Source organism: Lemur catta, chromosome 16 (genome assembly GCF_020740605.2).
Source record: "Lemur catta isolate mLemCat1 chromosome 16, mLemCat1.pri, whole genome shotgun sequence".
NCBI lineage: Eukaryota > Metazoa > Chordata > Mammalia > Primates > Lemuridae > Lemur > Lemur catta.
Genome location: NC_059143.1, coordinates 13,853,151 through 13,875,848, shown reverse-complemented (window position 1 = coordinate 13,875,848; position 22,698 = coordinate 13,853,151). Strand labels below are relative to the sequence as shown.

The 22,698-nt window shown below is 37.9% G+C and overlaps 1 protein-coding gene across 3 annotated transcripts in view; it reads left to right on the top strand.

Annotated features, from left to right (window-relative positions):
* Positions 1-19,546, top strand: part of CLUL1 (clusterin like 1) — a 41,508-nt gene extending 21,962 nt beyond the window's left edge. For all 3 annotated transcript variants that reach the window (XM_045527904.1, XM_045527901.1, XM_045527903.1), the window contains 5 exons: positions 1,214-1,646; positions 5,926-6,063; positions 11,002-11,216; positions 14,817-15,001; positions 19,155-19,546. In XM_045527904.1, coding sequence (XP_045383860.1) covers positions 1,214-1,646; positions 5,926-6,063; positions 11,002-11,216; positions 14,817-15,001; positions 19,155-19,158 — 975 coding nt within the window. In that variant the 3' untranslated portion in view covers positions 19,159-19,546. The remainder of the gene's footprint in view (positions 1-1,213; positions 1,647-5,925; positions 6,064-11,001; positions 11,217-14,816; positions 15,002-19,154) is intronic.
* Positions 19,547-22,698: the final 3,152 nt, after the last annotated feature.

The following is a 22,698-nucleotide window of genomic DNA, read 5'->3' as shown; positions in this document are numbered from 1 at the left end:
AGGATGAGCTATGCCCCATAAAAGGCTCCAATTGGCCTGGATTTCCCTCCCCTTTCATGAAGTGAGCCGGATTAAGTGAATTAAGTGGAATTTCACTCTCCATATTAGAGCAGGCACTAATTAGCGTATGCTCCTGGCTTGGCAATGCCATACTCAATTACAAAGGGAGCAACCACTAGGATAATGAATGTGCCAAGTCAATTTGCCTCCACTGTTCATTGCATCTGCTCTATTTTTAGAGCCACTGTCACTCTTTCATACACCAGAATGTGGTGGAATGAGCACCAGCTGGAAGTCCAGAGATTTGGGGGCCATTCTCATGTGGGCCACTTGTGTGATCTTATGAATGTTTCTTGGGGCTTTAAAGTTTTGTTTTGGTGGATACAGTCAAGTAAACAGAAGCTGGCAGAGGGAAAGGCAAGTAATCCACCCATATTACTTTCTGAGAAAGGCATGAGTCCTCTAAAAATCCTTGGAGAATTCTTTAAAGAGCACAGAGCAGTAATGTTCAATAGTTGATTAACAATAAACACATCCATATCACTATCATATAAGGGCAACTATGGTCTGCCTAGACCTAGGTGCCACACAGATGAAGCAGAGCATAGTGTGACTGCTGGAATATCTTCTTCCACTGAGTGATTCCAGAAATTCTACAATTACAGCTTCATTCCTTTGACTATAGCCAAGGAGGACTTTGATCACTGCTAATATGTAACCTATTAAGCTGTATTGGGCATCTAGTTGAATGTAGATGTGTTTTCTGTCCATAGGCTAATTTACAAGACGGGAAAGAGAAAAGTATAAAGACACTAAAATGACATTCCACTAAAAATTATTTTTTTTAAAAAAGAACTAAGACAGAGGTGAAAAACAAGAGCCCTCTTCACAGTTTTTAGGCAACCTCCACGGTGCCCTAAAGGCAATGGCATGCCAACTGTCACCAGCTTGCCAACAGTATTGAAAACTTGACCTCTTCAGGCCACTGATTGGCAAACATAAACCAGGAGGAATTTCAGATCCTATTTCCTCAAAGTCAAATCCAGGCACAAGAGTGTTAATAAATTATTTTAAAATTAATCACCTTTTCCTAGCCTGCCCAGAATTGTTCTTGATTTGGAATGACTACTGTAAGTTGACTTTAAAATTTGCAATGAAAAATGATCCAGAAAGAAAATAAATGTTTATTTTATTTCTGTCCCCCACCCCACAGATTGAACAGTTTTTTAAGAAGATATATCAATTTCTATTTCCTCTCCATGAAGATGATGAAGCAGACCTCCCCGTCAGTGAAAAGTCCATTGAGGAAGATGCGCAATTGACCCAAATGGAGGACGTGTTCAGCCAGTTGACTGTGGATGTGAAATCTCTCTTTAACAGGAGTTTTAACGTCTTTAAACAGATGCAGCAAGAATTTGACCAGACCTTTCAATTATATTTCATGTCAGATACAGACTCAGTTGAGTCTTACTTTTTTCCAGCTCTATCCAAAGAGCCAACGAAAAACACAGATCTTGTGCAAAGTTGGGACCTTCCCAACTTCTTCCAGCTGTTTTGCAATTTCAGCCTGTCTATTTACGAAAGTGTCAGTGCAACAATTAGTGAGACACTGAATGCAATAGAAGATTTACCAAAACAAGACAAAGGCAAGTATTAAAAGATTACTTTTACTTAAATATCTGAAGTCAAGTTGTGTGCAGCTTTGGAAATGGTAGACTTTCTGAGTAATTTCATAGTGTTTCTTGAAGTGACAATTTATGGATAATCAAAGTTTCAGAGCCTCTTAAAAGAAGCTTTGAAATCTGCCAAACACCATTCCTCTTCTTTCGTTGTTGAAAACTCTAGTGCTGTTCTCTTTTTAGAGCTCATTTTCAAAGCCAAAAGAAGAAAATGCTATTAGGGTGAGAACTTGAAAATAAAAACAATCCCCTCCTTTATTAATATGTAGATGTCCAGCTCTATCCTGCCTGAACATCAGGGAATTGCTTTAAAATAGGTCTAGAATCCTCAACTCCCAGTTTGTGAAGACAGTATCACATATAAGCAGAGCAATTTAGCCTTCACACCCTTCTCTGAATCACTATTATTCTTTAACTCATAAAGTTCATGCACGAAACCATATAAAGTTTATGCATAAATCCAAAACTACAGAAATATTACATAAGAATTACCTTCTATCAATACTAATCATGTCTCATAATATTCCACGTTAGCAAAACAATGCTGCCTTATGTTTTAAGGCAGGAGATATCTTCTTTGGTCTTTACAGAGTAGCTCAGACACAATATTTCAGAAATGAGAGCTGCCAGTGTGGGCCAAATGCATTTCCTTGGTTATTGTATTGACCACTAAGCCGAGTAAAAGGCTACTCCCCTCTGAGATGAAAAATAAAGTGGGCTCCTTCTAGCTGACTGTTTTCCACTTATATCAGCTGTAGCTAGCAACATCTGAATCAGAGTTTCAAAACTGCCATGACATTGCATATTTGTCCTCTATAGAGTAGGGGCTTACCTCATATGTTTCAGAAACTAAAGCCAGGAAACGATGCATTGTATCTGTCCGGCCTTATTGTTCCACAAACAGAGAACAGCTATTGTTATTGGAATTGTTGGGTTCTATTTTACGGACAAATAGACTTTTCTTGTAAGTCAGGTGGTTTGTCTGGTATTCCATTCTAAGGTTCCAAATTCATCAAATCTTCAGGAGAAACATCAGGCAGGTAGACTGAATCTATTCATGCTGGCGTGGTATCAAATAATTTTTGCCTGACCTTTTGAATAGATATCAATTGTCTTAGAATAATATTCAGAATTTAGAGCAAAATAGTGCCACTCCTTCATATGGTGTAGCAACCTTACACATGTTGCTACATTCAAACGTGCACAGGACAGGTAGTGATTCAGACACACGTCAAAATCTAAATAATTTCCCAAACACTCAACTCCCTCCCACCCATCAACTAAGAATGTGGGTTTCCACCATCTGCCTCAGCTTCCTCCTCATGCACACAGCTGGGGACCGGCCCCTATTCTCAGCTGCTCATGCACACCCTGCCCCTCAGTGACAACCTAGATAGCCACGATCCCTTGTAAATGTAAATATTAAAAAATAAAAAAAGCCCCCAAGCAAACAAGGCCTGTGTTACCCTATTATATTCTTCTTTCTCCAATATCCCTCCCCTAGCTAGGCAGTACATAGAAAGCTCAGCAGAGGAGACATTCTCTTCCCAGATGAGCACATGTGGACTATTTATCAAGAGTAGTCAGGCAGGGGCTGTAGGACATTCATATGTGGTTTCCATCACTTTTCTGAACAGGTGGTTGATGAGGAATAAGCCTATTGCCCCTAGAAAATCTGCCTAATGAGTTGACATTTTGAGCTTTGCCCTTGTGGTAGACTCAATAACTACTGCCCAAAGATATCCACACCCTAATCACCAGAACCTGTGAGTTTGCATTACATGGCAAAGAGAATGTAGGGTTGTAGATGGAATTAAGGTTGCTTATCCACTGACTTTAAAACAGGGAGATTATTCTGGATTATTGGAGTGGGTTCAATGTAATCACAAAGGTCCTTAAAAGTGGAAGAAGGAGGCAGAAGAGAATCAACAGAGATGGCGGCAAGAGAAGGACTGAGCCTTACTTTGCCAGCCTTGAAGGGAGAGGAAGGGGCCATGAGTCAAGGAATGTAGGTGGGGTCTAGAAGCTGAGAATGGCATGGGAAAAGGTTCTCTGAAGGGTTCTCAGAAAACCAGCCCTGCCAAGCCCTGATTTGAAGGTGTCTTGAATTCAGAAGTCTGAAGTAGGTCTCACTTCAGACTTCTGCCCTAGAAGACTGTAAAATAATGAATTTGTGCTGTTTCACACCACTAAATTTGTAGCAATCTGTTAAGCAGCAATAGAAAACCAATACACACCTCTCATCAGTTACAACTTCCATTTACTGAGCCAGTCCTGTGTGTCTGCCAGCCCTCACAGATGGGCCCATTGGTCACGATAGTCCTAAGAGCCAAAATTAGAAAAATAGCTAAAACTGAATAATGAACACCATTTTAAAAAGAGAGGCAATAATAAAAATATCTTGATATTTAATGTTATTTTTTATTTTATTGAGTGTGCTTTCATTTTAGTCTCCATATGGAAGAATTTCTTTCCTACCTTGGTCTTTCTAGATCTCAGTTCTTAAATAACTCTTGCAATTGTCTTCACTTGTTTTATAAATCCCTAGAAAGAACAGATGAGATCATGTTCGATGGTAGCTTAATAAAGTGCTGAATGCCAGGAAATCTGTTTCTAATCCTGCCTTAGAGAGTGTTTGCTGACCTTAATTTTCCTGTAGGCGAAACAGACAAGCAAGTGGGGAGAGTGAATGATTTATGTCAATGATGGTACCAGAAGTAGCTGCCTAGAAGTGCTCTGAGGTTCTGTCGTGGCTTGACTGAGTGAGGTGATAGATTGTGCCGTGGGTGCAAGATGGGGAACTGGTGTCATATGCACCTGGAATTTGCCATCCTGGATCTATGTACTGGGTATTAGTCTAGATGCTCGGAATAAAACAATGATTATGACACAGCCCCTGACTTCTAGGAGCTCAGTCCAGAGAAAGGAAAACAGATTAGTGGACAATTACATCACTATATCTTAAGTGAAATGTCAGAAGAAGGTATAGAAAAATGACAAAGTTAAAATGGCAAGACCAAGTCCCTTCCCTCAAGAGGCTCAGAGTCTAATGAGAAAGATAAGAAAACAAACACTACATAAAACAGGGACAAATTCTATAGTGGAACTACTCACAGGAGTCATGTGGGGCGGAGAGGAGGGTCCTGGAGGCAGCTGAGAAGAAATGACTTTCTAGTCACCAAAGGAGATGGTTGTCTTACATACCAGACGGTCTGACAGTGGTTCGTTGTTTTTAAACAATGGACTTCACAATTTATCTCAAAATAAAATGTTTTATTTTTAAATATTGAGGATTTAATATAACAGAAAACTATTAAGTTGTAAATTAGCAATAAATTTTTCCTAATGTCAAATGCTTCATTTGGGAACTGCCAATTTTCTGTTGGGTAGACTTCTCTTTTACACTAATATTTTCATATGTATTGTTAATTCTCTTAGAAAAAAATGGGTTCTCAAAATATGATCTGCTTTAGCCATTTTTCTAAATCTTTGACCACTGTTTGTAACATTATGCATACTATATATATGAAGTACAAAAAAAGTAATAAAATAAATACCTATCACCCAGTTTAAGAAGCAGATATTTCCAATGTCTTTGGAACTCCAATGTAATTCCCAATTATAGCATTAAAAATTTTAAATGTTTGTGCTTAACAGGTAAGGGAAAAATAAATAAATAAATAAAAATAAAAATTATAAATAAGTATTAGAAGTTTTTTAAATAGAGAGAAGTCCAAAGAAAAAGTGGCTCCTAATCACCTATTTACTTAACCCTATTGACATCAGAAAAAAAATGATAAAAATAAGACTCACTAACTTTAAAATAATTCAAATATACAAAGGAACAAAATAAATGAAAGCCAACTATTCCCACCCCATCAAGTCCCTCTTGCAAAAGATAGTTACTATTAATAATCCTCATGATTTCTTCTAGAAATAAAATTACATGCATTACTATGTGTGTGTGTGTGTGTGTGTGTGTGTGTGTGTGTGTGTGTGTGTGTGTTTGTGTGTGTATGTACTGATAATACATTTCTAGTAGTGAGATTCCTGGAGTCAAGGATATGTGCAATTTTTAATAGGTGTGAAATTGTCCTAGGAAATGATTGCACCAACACGCACTCCTGTGTTTGAATACAGGAAAAAGATTTGGAAAGCACTGGTAAGAAAAAGCAGTGACATTGTCTCTACTCTATTCAAGTGCAAACTCTAATGACACTAATGCGTATATGATGTGTCCCCGCAGGCCCTGAGCAGGGAGGCCTGATTTCAAAGATGTTACCTGCACAGGACAGAAGACTCTGTGGGGAACTTGGCCAGAATTTGTCGAGATGTTTCCAATTTCACGAAAGATGCCAAAAATGTCAGGATTACCTATCTGAAGGTAAGCAACTACTATTTTCTCAGGATTTCAATAGTATTTTGGACAGAAGGCAAAATTTCACTTTCTCAAGCATTGTGGGTTCATTTGCCTTCCGTAAGTACTTTTTCACGTGATCATTTCCATCTGGGGGTGTTCAATGCAGATTTATACATTTTTATTCGTCCAAAGTATGTCATTCTTTCACTTTCTTTAATTCTTTAATTGTTCTTGTGCAATTTTTTATTGATTAAAGACCAAAAAACCACTAATATATCCAAAAGAGGTAAACAATGAGCAAATTAGGGCAACTCCTCCCTTCTCACTACAAAGGAAATAAAAAACCCACTAATGAAGGAAATCTTTCCATTGTGTAAATCAATGCTTAGCCACGTGAGATATTTGTTTGAAAGTGGCACTTATTCGTTTTAATTGCTGGTTTAATTGTCTAATTTAATTTAAATAGGGAAAGTGGCTTCTGCTTCTAAGCCCCAAGAAGGCTGTCCCTCCTAGACTTGGCCAAGAGTGGCCTTTCTCCTTCCTTCCCTGGCCGGAAATCCTCCTCCTTTTCCTCTGTCCCTCCCCTCCTCCCCTTTTCCTTCTCCTGACTAAAGTTACTCCTCCTACCTCACCAGGGCCATCTGGCAGACTGTCTTACAAAATACAATAAGAGCTTTTGATTCCTATTTTTCTGCATTTTATCTTGCTAAAGCCCTAGAGGAAGGAAATTTAGAAAGTGTGGCTAATGGCTTGGAGTAGGAGGTTTCAAGACACATTTAGAAGAACACAAATTAATATCTTGATAAATTATCCTACCACACTAGCTTGTGATTTGGGGCAAGTTGTTTAGGCGTCTAGGCCTCAATTGAGTAATCTGTAAATAAAGGACCTGAGATAATCTTTGAGTTCTAACAAAATTATTCTATAAAGCAAGTTCAGGAAAGATCAGATTATAATTTGTTAGCTGTACAATAATAGCTCTTGTGCCCTTACATCCCTCAAAGTAAAGACCACTGGAGTAGTATTTACATCTACAGAAACAGCAAAGAGGCTGGGTGCAGTGGCTCACACCTGTAATCCCAGCACTCTGGGAGGCCGAGGTGGGAGGATCGCTCGAGGTCAGGAGTTCAACACCAGCCTGAGCAAGAGCAAGACCCCTGTCTCTACTAAAAAATAGAAAGAAATTAACCGGACAACTAATAACATATATAGAAAAAGTCAGCTGGGTGTGGTGGCGCATGCCTGTAGTCCCAGCTACTCGGAAGGCTGAGGCAGGAGGATCGCTTGAACCCAGGAGTTTGAGGTTGCTGTGAGCTAGGCTGATGCCATGGCACTCTAGCTCGGGCAACAGAGTGAGACTCTGTCTCCAAAAAAAAAAAAGAAAGAAAGAAAGAAAGAAACAGCAAAGAGCACAGCCCTCGGAAACTCCCAGTTGGCTCTCTCCTCAAGCCTCTAACAATGAATGATTTGCAACAAATTTAGCTATTTAGAGAAAAGGGAGAATAGAACTTTTATGCTCTTGAACAACATAATATAGAAAACATTGGTTTGTAACATGTCATCAGATACACCATAATACTAATAAAGGTTATCTTTGGGTTTTAAAATTAAGGATGATTTTTTTCCTTTCTGTATTTTCCAAACTTTTTACCATAAACATACAGATGCTCCTTGACTTACAATGGGGTTGGTATCCTGATAAACCCATTATAAGTTGAAAAATCATTTAAGTCAAACCATTGCAAATCGGGGACCATTTGTGCATATATGTATATGTGATATTAAAACTTGTTAGAGATGTCTAAAACTGGTTTGATTTTTTTTTATATACTATGACTTTTATTTAATCACTCTGCTCAAGGAACCTGTGCTTACAGATTAATATTGTTTATTAATGAAATAGGCCTTTCTATTAATGCATTGCAGATGCTTCTAAACATCTAAATGCTTTGCAACTCAATAGGAGTAGGTTCCCATTCTAATTTTTTTGTCCAATTAAACCACAAAAAATAGAATTTAATAGAGCCTGTTAAATTAGATCAGTATTTGTATAGTTACTGTATCTTTTTAGAGTCAATAATACTCTTCTCCTTTTGTTTAAACATCGCCAGCCTGGGCTCTTCTTTAGAATTCTCAGGTTAGCTGGGCTTGTGAGGGGGGCCAGTTTATGGAGGCCACAGAACAAGGGCAAGGAGTGATCTTTCCCTCTTCCACTTTATTCTCTCTCATTTTCTTCCCACCTCAGCAGTTGCTCATCTCTCCCCCTTCTTTTTAAAGCAGGGTCCATTATATAAATGGACTTGTCTACTGCTGCACATCCCTCTAAGGACAAATTTCCTTTCCATGGATGCATCTACCCCACCTTAGAATGTATATTAGAGAATTTTGACGTCTAGAATCTGTCATGGCAGAAAAAGGTTTGGAAAGCTTTGCTCTAAGTAGCTTTGATTATATAGAAACTGGACCTTTGTGTTGGATTACCTAGAGCAGATGGTCTTATTTCTCCTGAATTGCCAACTGGATGACTCAGCCTCTGTTTCATCATGTGGAAGATGAGAATAATAGATCTACTTTATCCAGGTCTTTTGAGGATTAAATGTCTGAAGTATCAATGATTCTCATTATTCAAGTATTCGTTTTTTTAAATCACAGTTGCAAGGTTGCGTACAGAAACAAATGATTTTATAACAGAAAAATATACACCAACATACTGATCACTTACAAAAATAGTTCCACTCAAGCATCCCATCTATGTATCATTAACATCTGTTTCCTTCTAGTCAGTTAAAATATTGGATGAATAATCCCTGATTGTCACAAGATGATACAGAATAAATCAGACAATACAGTATAAATGTATCTGATAATCAGTGTGTGTCAGATTATGGATACAGTATACATCAGATAATACAGTAAAAATGCAATGTAAATTGACTGTTACAAAGGTAAAAGATAAAGAATGTCCTAATGTGCTCCCCTACTGTTTAAAACTGTTATCATAAAATGCATTTTGTTATAAATGTATAAAGAATGATATAATAAAAACCTGTGTGCCTACCACCCAGATTAAGAAATAAAACATTTCCACCCACTGTGTGGGGGGAAATAAAACAAGCCCCCACTGTGTCCCCCTTTACATCACATCCTTTCATCCTCTCAAAAAGGAAACTATTATTTTGACGTTAGTGCTTATTATTTCCTTGCATTTCTTTATACTTATAGCATGTATTTATATATATGTGCATATATATAATAGATACACACATATACCATACATAGCAAATGTTTTACATGTTTTTAATTTTTTATTGTCAAGGTATAATTTTTAAACTTAAAAATATGACTCATACAAATATAAAATGAGCACATGTCAAAAATTAGTTTAACTTAGTAATGAAGGGACCACTGGGGTGTTAGAGGTGGGCAAAAAAATATATAAGGAAGACTGGAGCATTCATAGTCAAGGAGAGACAGAATGCTGCAATAAGATTACAAAATTAGACACGGAACTAGTTAATAAACTAAAGGGCAATAAAACTGTAACTTTTGCAGTTTTCTTTTCTCTTTTTTTTGAGACAGAGTCTCACTCTGTTGCCCAGGCTAGAGTGGGGCCTCGCTGACAGCAACCTCAAACTCCTGGGCTCAAGCAATCCTCCTGCCTCAGCCTCCCAAGTAGCTGGGACTACAGGCATGCGCCACCATGCCCAACTAATTTTTTTCTATATATATTTTTAGCTGTCCATATCATTTCTTTCTATTTTTAGTAGAGATGGGGTCTTGCTCTTGCTCAGGCTCGTCTTGAACTCCTGAGCTCAAACAATCCTCCTGCCTCGGCCTCCCAGAGTGCTAGGATTACAGGCGTGAGCCACCGCGCCCAGCCGCAGTTATCTTTTCTATCAGACCAAAATAATTTACGTCTCTACTGGACAAAAAACATTTGCAACTTTTCAATCCATAATTTATATCTAACTTCATAGAGTCCGGCCCTAATCAATAGTAAATATTCAGGCCAACAAAGGATCTTTTCTGTACGGAATTAAGTGATCTTTGGATGGGCCTCTTAGACAATAATTTAGTATGACATTGAAAGGACATGCAGCCATTCTTTTGTTTTCTTTCCAAGTTCTGGATAATTTTTCTTAATAATATAAATGTTATTACTTATGTATTCTTTTGCAGCTTAGTGTTTCACTCTGTAGTTTGCAAGTTTAGCCATGTGAATACATGCTCTTCTAGTTCATTAATTCACTGTTGTTATGTTGGTCTGTGTAGGCATATCACAATTTATTTATGCATTCTCTAGCTGAAGTACATTTGTTTCCAAAGTTTTGCTAACAAATCTCATACATTTTATCAAACAATAATTTTGTCTCTTCAATCAACATTTACTTTGATCGAATACTAAACACACAGCTATAATTATAATCTCATATTTTATAAATATAAGATAAAATAGTTTGCAAAAAATCAGAAATCTTTTTCCCTTCACTATTTACTATATATTTTTTGGTCCCAATTTTAAGTGGATTCACTATATGTGGTTCTTTTCCTCTTTGCCCATGCTAATTACTGGTACTGGACATACACGTCCAAATTCAAAATAGTAGTTTCCTTTTGAGAGGTTAAAGGGGATGCGATGTGAAAAGTGTATGGTAGGGGCTTCTTCTGTTCTGGGGTGTTTTTTTAAAACCTAGGTGGTAGGCACATGGGGTTTATAACAAGAAGTTCTGTCTCCAGCCCAGTTTCTGTTATGTAAAACCATATAATTAAAAATTAAACTGGATCTCGTTTGCAACTGATATAGGCAATATTAGTAATTACTCCAGAAAAACAGGAATAAACTAGGAGCTCTCACAGGCAAAGGGGAAACCAGAAAGTGCAAGGGCTGAGCGTTAAGCCCTTGTCGCCCTCCTCCAAGTTTCATGGACCTTTCCCTTCACCAAGTTACTTTCTTCTTGCTAGACTGTCCCGATGTACCTGCACTACACACAGAATTACAGGAGGCCCTTCGGCTGGTCAACGTATCCAGTGAGCAGTACACCCAGATTCTCCAGATGACCCAGCAGCACGTGGGGGACACCGCCTATCTGATGGCCAGGATGAGACGGCAGTTTGGCTGGGTGTCTGAACTGGCAAACCACGTTCCAGAAACCGAGATCATCTTTCGTTCAGTAAAGGTAAAGGCAAGACCCCAGGGCAGCTCCGGAGATTACACATGCACACCTTGATTTTTCTGTTACTTATTAATTACATCTGAATTTGAAAACAAGCTGTGAGGAGTATTCATGTGTCTGTTGTGATTGTATTCAGGCTGACTTGATTTAATGTAGTTCATGGTCTTTAGAAAACAAGAAACTCTCCAAAGAAAATAAATTTAAAACGCAAAATGCTTTCTAGGCCAGAGATTGCTAATTCTGCTTGTAGTTATAGCGGGTATGCCTGATAGAGGCAACCTTGAAGAAATCTGGCCAAACGTCTCTCTTTTTAAGTTTTCGAGAGAGAAGACTTACAGATAAAGTAATTTGAGCTTAGGCTGGGCGCGGTGGCTCACGCCTGTAATCCTAGCACTCTGGGAGGCCGAGGTGGGAGGATCGCTCAAGGTCAGGAGTTCGAGACCAGCCTGAGCTAGAGCGAGACCCCGTCTCTACTAAAAATAGAAAGAAATGATCTGGACAGCTAAAATTATATATATATAGAAAAAAATTAGCCAGGCATGGTGGCGCATGCTTATAGTCCCAGCTACTTGGGAGGTTGAGGCAGAAGGATTGCTTAAGTCCAGGAATTTGAGGTTGCTGTGAGCTTGATGCCATGGCACTCTAGCCTGGGCAACAGAGCGAGACTCTGTCTCAAAAAATAAATAAATAAATAAAATAAAAAGTAATTTGAGTTTAATTTTTGATTCTGAAACTTACCAGCTAAGTAAGCTTGGAAAAGTCCCTTAGCTTTTCTATGCCTCAGTTTTTCCACCTGTAAAGGGGGAATAATAATAGCTATCGTAAAATGTATGTCTATAAAGTGATAGTACAGGTTCCTTATACAAAGCAAGAGCCCCATAAATTATAGCTCTTATTAATTTTTGACACAATAAAGCTGCTGCATTATCTTGAGAATTAGACATATGTATACATTAATCTTCACATAAAGACTTTTTAATTTCAGCATATTATGGGGGTACAAATGTTTAGGTTACATATATTGCCTTTGCCCCACCCGCATCAGAGCTTCAAGCGTGTCCATCCCCCAGACGGTGTGCATTGTACCCACGTAAAGACATGTTGTCATCTTAAATTGTACCTATACCATGACTGCCGCATTCAATTACTCTTTTTGCATAACGATAAACGGTGACTTTCTTTCCTGAGACATTTCTCCCCCCACCCCACATACACACACATTACATTAATAGCCAAGGGCACCAGGGTAGTGATTCCTGATGACAAAAAAGAACTGGATACAAAAATCACTGGGCAGAGCATGGAAGATGCAATATTCTGTGCAGTATGTGATGTTGGCACCCTACCCTTTTACCAGTTCCTGCTGGGTTGGTGCTGGTGCTAACTGCTTATTCCTGCAACCTTCGCCTAAGGACTGCCCCCTGGGCACTTACACTCCGCACCTCCCTGCAGGATCAGGCTGGAATAGAGGTCATCTGAAGCCACATCCTTGCTTAATTTCTTTCTCTTCTCTAGTTTGCTTTCCTCATCCACTTAAAAGTTTCACCTGAGAGCATCCCTTTATAAACCACTTATGTCAGAATCTCAGGCTCTGCTTCCAGGGAATTGGAACTATGATATTCTATAATCCAGCACTTTGCTCTTTTTGAAACTACAAAGTTGTGGGCCATGCATGGTTTGAGAATTAAGTTTAGAAAGTCACAAGCACATTAAAAAACAAAATCAATAAAACACAAAAAATAGAATAGGATAGACTAGAACAGAAAATGTTAGCATGCATTGTATTTAATAAGCCGTATGCGTGGCATGAAACTTTCACTTCGTTTTGTGTATGTATATGTGTGTGTGTGTACAGACATAATGTGTGTAAATATATATACACATATATAGACATGTGTGTTTGGAGTCATGATGTAAAATGTATCTGTTACTGTAGACCACAGGGAAAGGGTTTTGAAAGCCACTGTTCTAATCCCTGCTGACTCTCTGATTCTATTACTTCATTAGATCATATTCTAGGAGGGTAAAATAATTCAATATATTTGATCATCCTCATATATAGACTTTAAGTTTAATGAAGAAAAATTCTTACCTTGAAGAATAAAATTTTAAGAAAAATTTTAGTAGTGTTTTTAACCTTTAGAAAGCTACAGCCAATATTTAATTGTTTCTATCATTATCAGTATTTTCTATCCTATGCTGCAATTTACTTCCATTTTAGTGTCTCTGAGTAACACTAACAGATTTGTCTAAAATTCTTTATATTCATAACAAAGGCCCCTCTATATAAAAACCTGCACGTGAAATAAAATTATGGCTGCCAATTACATATTTTTATAATAATCATCACTAAAGAGAACTTACTATGTGTCAAGCAGTGTTTTAAGAACTTTCTTCATATATCTGATCATTTAATGCCCTCCAGGACCCTATGAGGTAAGTAGTATTATTTTCCCAATTTTTCAGATGAGGCACAAAGGAGTTTAAACAACTTATTGAAGTTCCACACAGCTAGTAAGTGGTAGAACTGAAATTCAAACTCAGGCAGCCTTTATCCAGAATCAGCAGGCCCGACCACTTTGCTAAACTACCTGTAAAAGTTATTTTTCTCGAAACAGCTTTTATTTCATCGCACAAATGAAAGTGCAAACCCATAAAAGAGCAAGTACTTAAGAGAAGCCTTGTGTAAGAAATATACAGATTCTAGCAAATGAGAACAGTTATGGCCCCTGGTTGTAGAAATAAATAGTTACATGGGTGCTTGCTTTGTAATTATTAAACTAGACACAAATGCTTTATGCAGTTATGTGTGTTATATTCACTAAAAGAGAAGGGAAAAAAGTTATGCTAGCTATTCCTTTGTCAGCTAGAATTAAGGAATTACCAGGTTTAATTTGGCCTCCCAATGTTTTGGCTTTAGTTTTTCTGATAAGGGAATTTATTTGAAAATATTCCCAAAATAGTTCTCTTAAGGTCACATCAAGTCATATGCTAGTTCTGTTTTATTTAAATGGCTAAAATCAAAGTACAGATATACACACTTGAGAATTCATTAAGGGAGTAACCAATGTGCATTTCACATGATGAATTCTTGCCAAGATCACACATCCAACCATAAATTGAAAATTTGCTAGGAAAACTCAGTACAAAACTTGTTGTGGCATAGACAGAACATTCTTCCTACTCACTCACGTTTCCCAGCTCCCCCGCAGCTAAGTGTTGTAATGTGCCAAATTCTGGCCAATGAAACATGAGCAAAAATGACAAGGGTATTTCTAGGCTGAGTTAGTGAAGAGCCTATGTGTGCATCTATTCTTTGTCTCCGCTGAGGGCACAAAGAAAACCATGAGTTCATTTGCTACAGCCATGAAATTAAATGCATCTGTCAAGCAGGGTTCTGAGTGTCTACTGGTATGGAGTCCTTGTGATGGACACATAACATGAGTGAGAAATAAATTTTTGTTGTATGAAGCCCCTGGAATATTGGGGCTAATCTGTTACCTCAGCACAACCTAGCCTATCCTGACTAATGTGGTATTAAATTAATAGTGGATGTGTATTGGGACTTAGTAAATCTTTTATTGTATAATCCTTCTTCTCTAGATAGTTCCAAGTGTTCATGAAGATAATTTTTCCAAACCAGATGAAACAACAATAGACTTAAGCATCCTGCCTTCTTCTAATTTCACACTCAAGAGCCCTCTGGAAGAAAATGATGAGAGTTCTAACTTCATTGGCTACATAGTGGCGAAAGCTCTACAACATTTTAAGGAACATTTTAAAAATTGGTAAGCAGAGTACTTGATTAGGAATGCTTTGTTGATAGTAATAGATGATTCCTGAAAGGGAAAATCAAAACTAGTTTTTAAATGCCTGGAAACTATGTTCAACCTCATTAATAATCAAAGACATGAAAACAGACAAGATAGCATTTTCTGCCTGTCAAATTTGCAAATTAAAAAATCTCCACAAAATCCTGATAGAAGTGTAATGAAATGGGAATTCTTATGTTATTGTATTGATGGGAACACAAACTAGTTTTGCCTTTTTGAAAAGCTATTTAATTATGTATATGAACAGGCATAAAATTTCTTTTTTTTATTTTGGCATATTATGGGGGTACAAATGTTTAGGCTATGTATATTGCCTACCCCCTCCCTTCCCCCCCGAGTCAGAGCTTCAAGCGTGTCCATCCCCTAGACGGTGCGCATTGCACTCATTATGTGTGTATATACCCATCCCCTCCTCCTCGCTCCTATCTGCCTTAGTGTTATTCCTGTATGTGCACTTAGGTGTTGATAAATGAAACCAATTTGATGGTGAGTACATGTGGTGCTTATTTTTCCATTCTTGGGATACTTCACTTAGTAGAATGGGTTCCAGCTCTATCCAGGAAAATACAAGAGGTGCTATATCACCATAAAATTTCTTTTTGATATAGTAATTCCACTTCTGGAATCAATCCTAAAGAATAAATCTAAATTGATTAAAAGTTCCATCTCTAAGATCTATATTTGCAAAATTATTTAAAATATTAAAACGTTAAAAAATAAAATTAATGGTCCAAAATAAGAGTGTGGTTAAGTAGATTATAGCTAAATACATTCAGTACATTTAAGGAACCCATTAAAAATATTTATAAAATTTAAATAATAACTTGCCAACTAATTTAACAAGACCTTGATTATAAACCCATGTTTGATATAATATTATTATCATCATTTTACAGAAAAGGAACCTGAGGCTCATAGTCCAAGGTCAAATGAACTACTCAAGTCGGTAGCAGGTAGAACCAGAATTTGAACTCAGTTCCCCCTGACTCATAATCACCACACTGAACTGCTTCCTGTTAGGACATTTGGTCAAAAAAAACAAGATACAAAAATCTTGGTAATATGACCAATCTTAAAGAATAATTAAGTTTTTGTTCTAAGTTGTCATTCATAAAGGACCATGAATGTCTAATTAAGCTACATATTACTAGATTTTCTGCCTTTCCCCTTATCTCTGAGTTTTGAGGGCCTTTATTTCTAGTTATGTCAGTCAAACAACCGATATCTTTTTAGCATCTACTAAGTTAAGGCACAAGACCCAGTACTATGGAGAAAAAAAATGAGAAATTGGACAAGATCTTGTCCCAAAGGAGCTTCCTATCCAGCAGGGGGCACAAGACAGACAGACACACACACACACACACACACACACACACACACACACACACACACACACAGACACAAGACACACACATAAGTGTAATTCAAGGCAGGATTTAGTGAATGCACAAGGGCCGGCTCTGGGAGTTCAGGGAGGATTGTTTACTTTCCAGCAGGGGAGAAATTTCTGAGCTGGATGTACTGCATTCCTTTCCCTCTCTTCCCTTCTCACTCATTTTCTATCTTCTCCCATCCTTTCCTCCTCTCCCTTCCTCTTTCTCCTCCTTCCTCCCACTCTCTCTTCTACCTTCCTTTCTTAAAAATAGATCAATTAATTAAAAACATTTATGTAGCTATACACACACACAGTGTGGAAGTGGGAGGGGAGAATGTTCAAAAAAGGGGTAAAGTGTGAGCAAACAGGGCAAGAAAAAGTAAGAGGAGAGCATCTAGGTGCCAGGGATGTTGGGAAGTCCTGTCAAACTGGTCCCGCCCATTACGGGGCCTTTGAACTTCCCTGTGTCTGGGAACCTCCCACCCTATGTGAGTTTGGGTTCTTTATTTAGCTGCAGGCAACCAAGACCAACTCAGCTAAAAGAAATGGAAGGATACTGTCTGACTCGTCAAATCAAAGGGGAAGCTGGACCACCATGCCTGAGCAGGGCAGGAACCAGGTAACTCAGGAGTCTGGGAGCAGGGAACCCATGAACAGCTTCTTTGGGGCACAGTGGTCAGGGTGAAGCAGCTGCAGTTGTTTTCAGTCTTCAGGTCACTCTGCTCAAGACCTGACTTGCAGGAAGGAATCTGACTGGCTGGGCTGGGTCACGTGTGTCTACCTCTAGACCACAGCAGAGGGGCTTCATGGCTGGTAGTCCCAATACACTACCTCTTTGTCTTGGTAACTGAATCATCCTATGACTTAGTTCAAATTGTCACTTCCTCAGGGATGACATGTCCTCTTGACCCCTAGACCAGGCTGGGGCCCCCTTTCATATATGATCATAACACCATGCAGCACTCAACTCTTCTGATTTTCACATTTACCGGTGTGGCTCTTTGATGAATGTCCATCTCCACCACTGGACCATACGCTCCAGGAAGGTGGCCACCATTTGAGGCTGTTTGCTCTCCACATCATCCCAGGGGCCTAGGACCATGCCTGGCACAGAGCAGACCCTCAATATTTGTTGAATAAATAAATTAATACACACATGTGTGAATGAATAGAATACAACCAGAATGACAGTAGATGAAGATGGAAAGCCAAGCTGGGAAGAGGTCAGGAGGATTTTGAATGGCAGGCTGTGGAGTGAGTTCTGTGGCACTGGTGAGACCCCATAGGTTTTTGAGAAATGAAACAATGTGCTAGTACTCATGTTGGTACTGACCATGCTATAAGCCAAATCAAAATATTTTCAATAAAATCACCTCTTCACAGATGTTGGAATGACATGGTTGCAATGATGATGGGAAATGAGATATTGGGTAATTGAGAGATTGAGCAAATTATTTACCAATAAGGCACACAAAGTTATCTTTCACAAAGGCAATGTTAATTTTTTCTTTTTAACTTAGTTTTAAATTCTAAAAGTAACAAAATCACAATTTTGAAAAATTTAGAAGACAAATATGATTCATAACCCCATCATTTTAACAAAAACATTTCTGTCACTTGCTTATTTTCCTTATTCCTATTTTCCACTTAGTTTCTTAGATTGAATACCAAGAAATAGAATTGCTTGTTTAAAGGTTATTAACATTTTATTGTTCTTAATATATATTTTTATATATAGCCAAGTTTAATAACAGCAATGTCTGAAGTATGAGTTTCTCATATGCTAACATTTCAATTTTTTAAAAATCTTCAATAATGAAAATTTTTATAATTTTATGTTTTTTATTACTTGTGAGAATAAACATTTTTCTGAGTTTGCTTACTACCTGAATTTCTTGTGTGTGTGTGTCTCTGTGTGTGTGTGTGCATCCTATTCAATATAGTGGATACAATTTTGTCCGTGTTCTGATCAGATCAATATGTAGCAGGCTTCCAAACCTGACAAAGGTGAAAGAGAAAGATACTAAGGAAAACAAAAGGAAAGATGGCAGAAAAGGATCACCCTGGCATTTTCAATCATGTAAACATTTGTTAGATACCCTAGCTGCAGGTTATGTAGCTTGCTAAAACATGAACTCCAATTTTATAGGGTGAAAGATTTTTAGAGCCGTCTTCTGGAATTGTTATCTAGTAATCTAGCATCCGAAGTGCCTGGAGTTCCTGACTGGTTTGCAATGTATTTTATTTCCCCATTCCAAACTTTCACAGCTGCCGGCCCTGGGATCAACAGTTACAGGCTGTAACACAATGTCTCATATATCCTGTGTATTTAATCAGCCTTTGTTGAGTTTTTACCATCATCATCATTGTTAAAGGCACACATTAAAAATTTGTTGAATAAAGTTGAGTCATGAGTAACAGAAGTTTATTGGGCAAACACTGTGTGCACGCAGAATATAGAAAAAACAGTTTGTTTTCACATCAGAGGAAGGGACCACCTTGAGGTTCAACAAACTAGGCGACTGTGAAGATTTCTTCAAACAGCAATGTTAGGAGTATCCATACATAATGGCTTTTCCATTATTTTACTATATACAGTAGTAATCTTTCCAAAAGCCAAGGGCCTCTCTTCTATTATTCAGCTTGAACTTTTACTCCAAGAAAAAAAAATATGCTGAGTCTATAAGTAATTTATTAGTATTTTGATTATTGCTGCTTTTTTTTTTTTTTAAGGTAAGAAGATCTAATGCATCCTATATTTTGGCAAGTAGACTTACCTCTTCAGCTGAAACTTGAAAATCCTGAAATACATAAGGATAATGCAATAAACATAGCTGCAGAAAAGTATGTTAGTTATGTATTATCAATTACTGTTATTAATAATTTACTTACTTTGGTAGTTTACTAGCTACTCAAATAGAGTTAAAATAAAAATTCTTTTCTAAAAAATCAAATGTACATATGTATGTACTACATTTTATGGTACACTGGTAGTTCTTTGTGTGTCAAATAAATATTAAATCTCCTATGTGTCTATGTTCTATCATTTCTACAAACATATCACTTGCTAATTAACAAAAAGTTCTTTCAGTTTGCTTTCGCATTTGAAATATAATTGAGTTTTTGAAAAAAATCTATAATTCATTCCTTTGTTTCGTAAAAACCAATAGCTTCTACATAGTTTTTATTTGGCAGTGTGTGGTAAAATGTATTGGGTTATTAAGTATGAAATATCCGATTTCCTTAAGTACTAAGTTTGACAGTTGATATCTCTGACATTTCACTTTGACACGTCTTGTTTTATGTTTATTGTGAAGGTACATCCTCAGTGTTTCAGATGCACATTTTGGCTTGTGATTATCTTTCAAATTTTTTTTACAGCAATTTTTGTGAAACCATGGATAAGTCAAAAATTCTTGTTATTTTTGAATATGAGTTCTGTTGTGGAAACAATGCAGTGCAGACAGTTTGAAATATGAATAAAGTGTTTGGGAAGGATGTGGCTAATGAATGCACAGGACATCCATGGTTTGAGAAGTTCTGTTCTGGCTATTTTAATCTTGAAAATGAGCCTCATGGGTGACCTGAGACCAAGGTGGATAATGATGAGCTGAAAGCTGTAGTGGAAGTGAATCCATTTCAACCTACTCGTGAATTAGAAGCAAGATTTGATGTTACTATTCCAATAATATTGGACTATTTGAAACAAATCAGCAAGGTAAAGAAGCTGGATAGATGGGTACAGCTTGAATTAAACGAGCGTCAGAAGAGAAATCATCTAAAAGCTTGTCTTTCTTTGCTGTCATGACATAAAGACAAACCATTTCTACACCATATTGTTACATGTGATGAAAAATGGATTCTTTTTGACAATTGCAAGTGTTCAGCACAATGGTTGGGTAAAGGTGAAGTGCCCAAACACGGTCCAAAACCAAATATTCATCAAAAAAAAAAAAAGCTAATAGTATACCAGCGCTGGTATTATCCACTACAGCTTCATGAAACCTGGTCAATCGATCACAGTGGATGTCTACTGCAACCAACTGGACAAAATGATGAGGATGTTTGTAATTAAGCAGCCGAGATTGGGCAACAGAGACAGGCCAATCCTCTTGCAAGACAAGGCTCAACCACATGTCACACAAACAACACTGCTCAAACTACAGAGGCTGGACTTGGAAACTCTCTGTCATCCACCATATTCACCAGACTTTGCACATGACTACCACTTCTTCCATGCCTTGGACCCCTTCTTGCAAGGAAAAATATTCAATTCTTACCAAGCTGTGGAAAATGCCTTTCACTATTTCATCACCACTTGCTCTCCAGGCTTCTTCACTGCTGGCATAAACAAGCTACCGTTAAGATGGCAAAACTATGTCGATAGTTTAGGCACATATTTTGATTAATTGTACTGCTTCTTGTTTGAGATATAATAAACTACATCTTTTGATTTGAAATTGGACATTGCATATTTAATGACCTAATATATGGCATTAAGTTTACCATTTTGAGTGTACAGTTTGTGGCATTAAGTACATTCACATTGTTGTACAACCATCACCACTATCCATCTCTAGAACTTTTTTCATCTTCCCAAACTGAGACTCTGCACCCATTAAACACTAACTCCCCATTTCCCCTGCCCCGCTGCCCTTAGCCAACACCATTGTACTTTCTGTCTGTATGAATTTGACTGCTCTAGCTAGGTACCACGTATAAGTGAAATCATACAATATTTTTTCTTTTGTGCCTGTCTTATTTCAGTTAGCATAATGTCTTCAAGGTTCTAATATATACCTAATTTCACTTATATATTCATCCATTCATGGACACTTGGGTTGCTTTCACCTTTTGGCTATTTTGAATAATGCTGCTTTGAACATGGATGTATACAGTTTCTTTCCTTGCTTTTTTTTGAGAGAGAGTCTCACTCTGTTGCCCAAGCTAGAGTGCAGTGGCCTCATCCTAGCTCACTGCAACCTTGAACTCCTGGGCTCAAGTGATCCTCCTGCCTCAGCCTCCTGATTAGTTGGGACTGTAGGCGTGTGCCACCATGCCCAGTTAATTTTTCAATTTTTTGTAGAGATGGACTCTCACTGTTGCTCAGTCTGGTCTCGAACACCTTGCCTCAGCTGATTCTCCCGCCTCTGCCTCCCAAAGTGCTAGGATGACAGGCATGAGCCACCTCACTCAGCATAGTTTCTTTCTAAAATTAACATGGCAGGTCAGGCATGGTGGCTCACGCCTGTCATCCTATCACTCTGGGAGGCCGAGGAGGGAGGATGGCTCGAGGTCAGGAGTTCGAGACCAGCCTGAGCAAGAGCGAGACCCCGTCTCTACTAAAAATAGAAAGAAATTAGCTGGACAACTAAAAATATATATAGAGAGAAAATATTAGCTGGGCATGGTGGCACATGCCTGTAGTCCCAGCTACTCAGGAGGCTGAGGCATGAGGATCACTTGAGCCCAGGAGTTGGGGGTTGCTGTGAGCTAGGCTGATGCCACGGCACTCACTCTAGCCTGGGCAACAAAGCGAGATTCTGTCTCAAAAAAAAAAAAAAAAAAGAAGTGTAATGAAAGAGAGGACTCTAAACCTTTAAAAAACTTTTCACTGGGTCTTGACCTATTTGATAGGTTTGTCAGAGAAAGTTAGAGTTCAGAGGCTGCCAATTGAATATAATCAACTCCAAATGAAGATAAAGTTTTTCCTAAATCATAACCAAAGTCTATAAAAAATGGGAACTATTGCTAGAATCCTGGATTCCTTGGTGTATGGTAAATCTCAAATAAATAGAGCCTATTTGTCCATACATATCATATATTTGTTAGAGAAAGTGACAGAAAATAAGTTATTAAGTGAACCTGACTATTTTCTATCCAATGAGCTATCAAAAACTTGTAAAGTGGAAAGGGAAAGCGGAGAGTCAGGCTCAAAGCAGTTAAGTGGTAAAAAAGACTGCGTACAGGCTGACCTGGATTTTAATCCTGGCTACTGTAATTTTTAGGTATGAAACTTTAGGCAAGATCTTCAACCTCAGCAAGGCTCAGTGTCTTCAGTATAAAGTAATAAAAGTACAGTAGTGCCTCCCTTATTCTCAGTTTCACTTTGCAAGCTTTCGGTGACATGAGGTTAATTGTGGTTTGATAATATTAAATGGAAAATTCCAAAAATACATAATTCTTAGGTTTTTAGTTGCATGCCATTCTGAGCAGCTTGATGTATTCCCTGCTCCCTCCCCTAGGGAGGTGAATCCTCCCTTTTTCTGATGTCTCC